Source organism: Echinops telfairi, unplaced genomic scaffold (assembly GCF_000313985.2).
Source record: "Echinops telfairi isolate 266 unplaced genomic scaffold, ASM31398v2 ScPeMD7_31;HRSCAF=116, whole genome shotgun sequence".
In the NCBI taxonomy this organism is placed as follows: Eukaryota; Metazoa; Chordata; class Mammalia; order Afrosoricida; family Tenrecidae; genus Echinops; species Echinops telfairi.
The window spans coordinates 58,351,315-58,360,444 of NW_022103928.1; the positions used below are offsets into that span (position 1 = coordinate 58,351,315).

The 9,130-nt window shown below is 39.0% G+C and overlaps 1 protein-coding gene across 3 annotated transcripts in view; it reads right to left on the minus strand.

Annotated features, from left to right (window-relative positions):
* WAC (WW domain containing adaptor with coiled-coil) overlaps positions 1-9,130 on the minus strand; it is an 83,265-nt gene that overhangs the window by 7,508 nt on the left and 66,627 nt on the right. For all 3 annotated transcript variants that reach the window (XM_004702273.4, XM_004702271.3, XM_045289801.1), the window contains 4 exons: positions 5,879-6,124; positions 4,793-4,915; positions 3,715-3,863; positions 1,624-1,742 (listed from right to left, as the gene is read on the minus strand). In XM_004702273.4, the coding sequence (XP_004702330.1) occupies positions 1,624-1,742; positions 3,715-3,863; positions 4,793-4,915; positions 5,879-6,124 (637 nt within the window). The remainder of the gene's footprint in view (positions 1-1,623; positions 1,743-3,714; positions 3,864-4,792; positions 4,916-5,878; positions 6,125-9,130) is intronic.

Genomic DNA, 9,130 nt, shown 5'->3' on the forward strand with positions numbered 1-9,130 from the left:
GGGGGAGAATTTCCACCATCACTTTGTAGAATCCTATGCAGCTATTTATGGTCTATGGTTCGGCATTCAACATGATGACAAATATGAGAAATGAGACATCACTTTTCACTGTAGCACACAAGCTAATGAAGAGACAAGCTGCTCACACAGAAAGATCAGCTGCACGCTATATTTTTAAAAAGAATCTAGGGCATAAGTGGGCCCATGTAGCTCAAGGCCATGTTGTTCAGGGGTCAAGTGTATTATTAACCATCAAAGATTCACTGACACCACAATGCAGCACTAGGTATTAAGCATATGTACTGGACCACAGCTAGTTACTAGAAAAGGCCGACAACACCCACAAGTTGGGTATCAGTGTCCAAATTTTAGACATCGAGATTTTTATTTCCACCAAGAGATTCAAATCTAAAACTGCTAAAATTAGGTTTAAAACCATTAATTCCAAACGAAATATTATAAAAATACACAATTTTTGTATATCTTATAATTTTACTCCTGTAATATTCCACTAAATAAAATGTTAGAGAAGTCATTTTAAAAACAATGCAAATCACCTTCCCAACACTATCACTGAAGACAAAGCAGATGCATAAGTAAATGTGGTGAAGAAAGCAGATGGTGCCCAGCTATCAATATAGTGTCTGGGGTCTTAAAGGCTTGACGGTAAACAAGCAGCCATCTAGCTGAGAAGCAACAAAGCCCACATGGAAGAAGCACACCAGCCTGTGCGGATCACGAGGTGTCCATGGAATCGGGTATCAGGCATCAAAGAACAAAAAATCATATCCTTGTGAATGAGGGGGAGTGAGGAGTGGAGACCCAAAGCCCATCTATAGGCAATTGGACATCCCCTTACAGAAGGGTCACAAGGAAGAGACGAACTAGTCAGGGTGCAGTACAGCACTGATGAAACATACAACTTTCCTTTAGCTCTTTTATGCTTCCTCACCCCCACTATCATGATCCCAATTCTACCTTACAAATCCGGCTAGACCAGAGCGTGTACACGGGTACAGATAGGACCTGGAAACACAGAATCCAGGACAGATGAACCCCTCAGGACCAGTGGTGAGAGCGGCAATACAGGAGTGTCAAGGGAAGGGGGAATGATCACAATGATCTACATATAACCCCCTCCCTGGGGGACAGACAACAGAAAAGTGGGTGAAGGGAAACATTGGACAGTGTGAGGCATGACAAAATAATAATTTATAAATTATCAAGGGTTCATGAGGGAGGGGAAAAATGAGGAGCTGATACCAAGGGCTCAAGTAGAAAGCAAATGTTTTGAGAATGATGATGGCAACAAATGTACAAACGCGCTTGACACAATGTATGTATGGATTGTGATGAGTTGTACGAGCCCCCAATAAAATGATTAAAAGCAAAAAACAAAAAAAAGCAAAGCAAAAACAGTATGACAAGTGCCAACAACTGACTTGTATTATCAGATTCATCTTTTAAAAATTTATAATTCACAGCTAGTAAATTCATGTATTGCTCCTTCCCGATATTCCATTCTATTACAGATATACATTTATAGTATTCAAACAATGCCAACCATTGTATTAAAGGGAAAATAAATGAACTTATAGAGTCTCAAAACAAACATCAACATACCTTGAGCGCTGAAGACTTCGAGGAGAAACAGGCTCATGACCTTGCTGTTTCTCAACAGGTACAGGCTGCTGAGTGGCTGATTGTGAAACTGGTCCTTGTTTAACTACTGGAGCACTAACCTGTAATTTGGAAATCTGTTACGTCTATTACAAAAATAATATCCAATGTTACCACATCATACAGATAAAGGGTCATTCAGATTTGAACAAAATATGAAGGGAAGTGGATTTAGGTAATATGCAGACACCATACAAAATTCAACTAAGAATGTCTTTAAAGAGCTGTTATTCTGTAGTGGTACATCAGAAGTTCATGGCCACCAATAGATAAACATACTATTCGTATTAGATACCCCAGAGGGAGAGATAAGGAGAGTTAAATGCAATCCCCAAACTGAAGGCAAAAAAGCAGATGGAAGCATTTCTGATTAAGCCACAGCAGCCAATCAAATCCAGCAGCAGACTTTTTTTAGTTGCAACTAATCTGCATAATCTTAACAGTGCTGAACACTACCAGTTCTTCAAAAGTAATTTTGAAAGATCACATTTACAACTTCTATAGAGGATGGCCCAGAACACGAGTGGTATACTGATCACACATTGAGCTGCTAGGCTACTAACTGTAAGGTCAATAGTTTGAAACCAAGGGTTGCTTTGCAGATAAAGACGGGGGTTGGGGGAGTGTGCTTTCTACTTCGTAAAAGTAGTATAGGAAAATCAGTGGCAATTCTACCTTGTCCTATAGGGGGTTGCTGTGAGTCCGCCCTGAGCCAATGGCAATGAGGTTGAAGGTTTTGTTGTTTTTAATTTAAGATTGCAAGCCCAATTGTTCTGAAAAGCAATTCCAATAGTATTTTGACTATAAAAGGCTGGTGGGTCCATCTGCTCAGGGGTATGAAATGTTGGTTGCAAAACCACCACCACTTACTATACCTTTTAGCCACCACGTATTGTACTCTAAAAATACCACTGCAACGCCAAGTTTTTTATTAAGCTCTAAACGTGTTTGCTGGAGCTCACATTTAATGATTTGTGGGTAACAAAATTAGTTATGAAGTAGCAACAAAAATAAATTTATGTTTGGGGGGGGGGGGCAACCACAACATGAGGAACTGTATTAAAGGGTCACAACATTAAGAAGGTTGAGAATTAAAAAAAGAAAAAGGTTGAGAACTACTGCACTAGAAAAACTAGCAATTCCTCAATAAACGAACAAATCTAACATGCTTTTAAACAATTTTCCTAACTATAAGATTCTAAGGTAAGGAAGGGATGAGCCAATAAAGAGAGCTAAAACCTGGCCCATCATCAATTTCAAACTTGTTCAAATAGATTTTTATATTTCCAGTTTGTATGTAGTAAATCCTAAACCTTTTTTAACTAGAAGACATGTGAGAAAGCAAATGAATACAAGTGGGGTTTACTTAGGAAAGTTGGATAAGACTCAAAAATAAGTGATGTGGCCCAAAATTTGACAATAAAATCAGTCTCAGTTTATAATTAAGGAACGATAACCAAATTGCCATGGGGAGCTATTTCCATATAAGCTTTTACTCAGACATGCGGGCAACATACAGCTTGGTAAAACAGGTTCTGAAAAACCAAAACCCAAACTCACTGAGAGTTGATGTCCGCACTTAGCAATGCTGTAAGTCAGGGTGTAAAACTGCCCTTAGAGTTTTTGCAGCTAAAACTCTTAATGGGAGTAGAAAGCTCCGCCTTTCTCCCACTGAGCAGAGCTGGTGGTTTCAAACTGCTGGCCTTGCAGTCAGCAGCCCAGCAGCTCAGTGTGTAGCCATCACGACTCCACCAGGGCTCAAAAAAAAAAAATCAGGAAAATGCAGGTTCAAATTTCAAGTCAATGACTAGACCCAGGCTTACCCTATCCTCAATTTTTTTAGTGTGTGAGATTAACGCAAATGGAAAGAAGTCCCCTAAACCACATCTCCCATCCTTCACCTCAGCACTACATCTCGTTTTGTATAAAGAACATCCACTATCTACTATACAGATTCTAAAGCACTGTGTTAAACTAATTTTCCCAAAGTAAATAAGCAGTTTGTGTTCCAAATTTCCCTCAAAGGTAACATACCTTTGGCTGTGATGAAACAGGAGGAGTACTAATCAAAGGTTTGACAGGAACTGTGTTGGTCTGAGGTGTACTTATTCTTGGAGACACGTAAGATCTTGGGGATGATGCATCGGATGTTAAAGACATTGGAGACTGATTAGATGGCTGGGCTGGAAGAGAGCAAGCAATAAGTCAAATATACGTGGGGGAAAAATCTTGCCAGACTCCCTCACAGTTTCTCCAAGAGAAGACTTCTCTGAATAAACCAACATCTACATTAAGACTTGACAACAATGACGAAATCAGCTGGAGTTGCCTCTGTGTGTTAAAGATGAGCACACCCAATGTGGCCCTTCTTTCTTTCTGGAAGAATAAATAGGAAGCTAAGCATGAACCTACTCTCTCACACGAAGAAATTCTCAGCGTTATTTGTTTCTTATTTTTACATTTAAACTACTATCCCCGTAGCTTCATACCTAATGAAGCCAGCTAGTGGGTAGTATGAATATTTTTACTGCTATATTTCAATTTTAGGCCCAATATCCCAGGCTCAATCTATTTGCTTTCTAAAATGGAGTTGAGAGACACAGCCTCCTAAAACTGATCCTTTACTTGCTATCTATTCCCATATAACATTCCTTCAACGGACTCCTTCACGGAGAGGAGGAACAGCTAAATCATGGCAGAATTTGGGCATTTTAATATTTTCTTCCCCCCTCCCCATTTTAATAGTTTTTAACCAAATGTCGTTTGATAGCAAACTGACCTGAATCTCAACTCATCTAAAATGCGTGCAATTTTCACAATGATTTAGGACAGTATCAGAATTTAATTTCGGTATTGAAACAAAATATGCCATTAAGAATTTAAATTCTGAATTAAACAGGGCTTTAATGGCAACACCGTAAATGTCAAAGTTTTGTTTCATTAAAGTAATGAATGTTTTTAGTGCTACAAGCAAACATTAATTATAGCTAATCTCTCTAAGAGTAATAAAAACTTGTAAATAAGTAAAAAGGAAGTAATAAAATAAAGTTTGCTATTATTTCAAAAGGAAATAAAGACACAAGTCAAAGATACTCAAGAACATAAAAAGTACCTTGTGTGGAGAGCTGAGCAGCTTGAGAGAGCAGAGCAGTGATGTTGAAAGCAGATGGTCCGGCAGTAAGAAACTTATGAATTATAGACTGCAGCGAGGCTTGTGTCACAGCTGCTGTAAGAACTGAAACCATTATTTCCTAAACTCAAGTACCAACAGAGGTCTATGTGACACTAGTAACAAAAGAATTCAGAGATAGTAAACGTTTTAAACCAGGAGCCTCTTATTAATCCAGGAAATAGGCTTACTATCATGGTTCTCAGAATCTGAGATGACTTTGCTGTGAGGCTGAGAAAAAGGAACGTTTTATTATTATATAGTAGATACTCCCTATAAACAATTTTAAAGACCCTGAAGAAGGTTCACTAGAACCTGAAACTCAGTCAAGTATTTACCCACAAGAGAAGTGCTTAGCTGTAGAAATAACACAAAACATGGTAGCTCTTCAGAAAATGTACATAAATGGAAACAAACGTTTCCAAACTAAGAGATTTCGTGACACAAATATAGTCTCAGGGTCGGAAAAGTTGATACACCTTAAATCCGCTCACTCTTCTTCAAATCTCTTCTCTGAGGTGGCTGTCTAACTACCTTAGTACCATGTTCAGAAGCAGTGCTGGGAAGAACCAAACGCAATTAACCAAGAAAAGCAGCAAAAAGTCACCTGGTTTCTCTCCATAATTTCCCCCCAAATATTCTGAGAAGAAAATAATGGGAGTTCCTAGTCTTCAACTAATTACCATGCCCTTAATATTCTAAAGAGTTATTTAAACCATATATAAAGAAACACATTGGAAATGAGATTTTAATGGTTTTAGCAAGTGGTCTTTGGTTTTACTTAGAAGAAAGGTGCACACAAGCACACAGAACAGCATCTCCTCCGCAGGCACATAGCTATCTAAGTACCACTAGCTCACGGACCTTACCAAAGGGCTTAAGCTAAGGGGAATGTAAAAGCTCTGTTAAGAAGATGAAATGCAAATATGGGTTTCAAAACAAAGACCATTCCTAAAGCAGAAGAATTTTTTATACTCAAAAGTTTAGATAATACACATGAATTTTTTTTGAAATTGTTACTATATTTACCTTCATTGATTTTGGATATATCCACATTAGAATTATTCAGCTGCAGTGTAGCTTGCAAAGCAGGAAGTAACTGTCTAAGAAGATTGGGGTCCTGCAGTAACGGAGGTATTGGTGACTGTGGAACAGGTGAGACTGGGACTGCCGAAGCAGTTGTTGGAGGTGCAGCTGTGGCAGTCAGTCCAGAGGCAGAAGACGTAGAAGGTGTTGTGCAAGAATGGGACACAGATTTGTCTCCTGATGTGGACTCTAAATAAGAAGGAAATGTAAAGCTGAAAAACATTACTAAAATAAAGACTAGGGAACTGGAACCAATATGAATATTCCCCACTCATTTAGAGGGGGCTCTGTAAACAGTTAGGTGACTAGAAACCATTCTAAGTTTCTATTTAAGTCTGAAAGACTAAGCCTTTTATCCCTGTTTTACAGGCAAAGAAATGGAAAAAGTTATTTTTTAAGTTAAAAATCACACACACACACTCTCTCTCTCTCTCCAAAAGTACTGTCCTCTCTACCCACCAGTGAGGCTGTCTCTAACATAATTACTGCATTCAAACAGGCTTTGATTCAGACAAAGGCACAATGCAATTCTACAGGGCTTAGACAGGTGTATCCAGCAAAACAAGATGAAAAATATGAAAACCAAAAATCTCCTTCCTCCGAGCCGGTTCTGACTCATAGTAAGTCTGCAGGGCAGTGGTCCTGCTTCTCTAAAGCCTACGGGAACAGACCGCCTCATCTCTCTCGGCTGGGATGCTGTACCCACTATGCCACCAGGCAATGCCGACAGGGCTAAAGTAGGGCAAGCAGGCAGGCCAGTAGTTACCAAGGCGAGTTGAAACTTCTACTTGACACTTTCACACGTTAATATTTGGTTTTAAAACTATCCAATTCTTCCCCTTGTGCAATCAAATATAAACATGGCACAATGGGTTAGTCTCTAGTTGTATAACTAAATTATTAGCATTTAAAAGCAATCTTTGTTATACCACATGCAAAACCCCTACTGAGACAAATAAACCAAAAACTATAAAGAGTAAAAACCACTGTATCCAAAGTAAAACAAAACCCTGAGCACAGGCATGGAAAAGATGCTAAATTTCATTAATATCAGGAAAATATAATTCAGAACAAGCATATACTCGCCATATAGTTACAAAGTAAAGTCTGATAAAACCAAATGTTGGCAAGGAGTAGAGAAATGGGAATCTAGAAAAAGTTTTAATAGTGATACAACTGACTGGAAAATAATTCAGCACTATCTAGAAGAGTTGATGCCCCTTCTATAAATGACCTAGAACAACTCTAACATTTATAAATGAGAGAAATAGCCAACAATTTTCATACCAACACAGCACTTGCTTTACTTTATCTCAAACTAAACAGAAATCAAATAAATGTCTATCAATAAGGGGGAAATTCGCAGGTCTTATACTAAGAAATTTTACCAAACCAGTGACCTTTAAGGAAAAAAAAACAAAAACCCCAGAACATTAAAGAGTTAACAATATTCAAGTAAACTATTCCAGATGTTCACACATATTCAATCAAGTATTTCAGCTCACATATCTGAGGTAAGTTTTTTTAAAAAAGTAGAGCATAAAAATCACAGAAATCTTTATGAAGCAAACACTGAAACATGGCCACTGTTCCCTGACACGGCTTTCACCTACGTCTGTGTCTCTGAGGGTTTCCATTTCTCTAAACCGTTCCTGAACAGTGTCGTGCTACTCACATCAGACCACATCAACAGAGCAATCTTGACATATTTGAAGAGCTCAAATTGCTTTCCTTTTAAACATGTGAGCTTGCAGAACAAAATGAAGCCTGAAGGGACATGGTAAATACGGTAAGAGGTTTTGCAAAGAAATTCTCCTACTGCTACCACTGTAGAATGAGCAGGTGCATTATCATGATGGGGGAAAAATCTCCTCAGCAAACTTTCCTGGCTTCTTTCATCAATGTCGTTTTCTATGCTCTTAAAATGTCTTAAGGTCCTAGAGATTGCCCTATGCCCTTTGAGAAAATCTTAGGATGATCCCCCTCTGAAATTCCAAAACATGTTGTTAGAAGCTTCTGAGGTGAGTCAGCAGAGTTCTTTTGAAAGCCACTGCTCAGATCTCTTTTTTTTATTTTAAAGGTACCAAGATGAGACTAGGGCAAATTAGAGAACTTGTCTGCAGCCATTCACTAGTCACAGAGATATACAGGTATGTGGAAATATGCTTAAACACATTCTGTTTGGAATCAATCCATACATCTATGAACCGACAGAGGCAAAGATTAAAAAAAACACTGGACTTGATTACTATACGTCTATATACTAATTACAAATCTTCACCTCCAAGTGGGTAGGAACTACCCAATTCCTTAACCTTCATGGATCCATAAGGCTAGGAATAACTAACTTTCTGAGCACCGACTCCTGTATTAGTCTTTCTATCATAATGGCCATTCAAACTAAGGATAACAGCCCTCTAACTTAACAGATGGTGTTAGCACATTTCAAGAATTTGATTATTATCTTGTGCTTTCCTTTGAGTAATCACACAGCTCAGAAACCCTACGACAATATAGTTCTACGTAAGGCATACATTGTGAAGGAGAGCAGACGATTCTTTTCAGCTTTGCTGCTCTGGACTCATAGCGAATCTTAACACAACATCGATAAACCGTCCTTATAAGATCCTACCTTCTAGCAGGTAGACACTAGGTCTCCATTCAAGTACTCCCTCAATGCAAGAATACTTTGTTCTATTAAACGGGCATTCCATGGTGCTCACCTTCCCAACACGATCGCTGAAGACAAAGCGGGTGTATAAGCAAATGTGGAGGAAGCCGATGGTGCCCGGCTATCAAAAGATATAGCATCTGGGGTCTTAAAGGCTTGAAGGTAAACAAGTGGCCATCTCAGAAAACAAAGCCCACATGGAAGAAGCACACCACGAGGTGCCTAAGGGGTCAGTTATCAGGCATCATCAGAACAAAAAAACTTATTGTGAAATGAGGGAGTGGTGGAGTGGAGACCCAAAGCCCATCTGTAGGCAATTGGACATCCCGTTACGAAAGGGTCATGGGGAGGAGATGAGCCAATCAGGGTGCAGTGTAGCAACAATGAAAAATACAACTTTCCTCTAGTCCTTAAATGCTTCCTCCCCCGCCTACTATCATTATCCCAATTCTACCTTACAAATCTGGCTAGACCAGAGGATGTACACTGGTACAGATAGGAACTGGAAACACAGGGAATCCAGG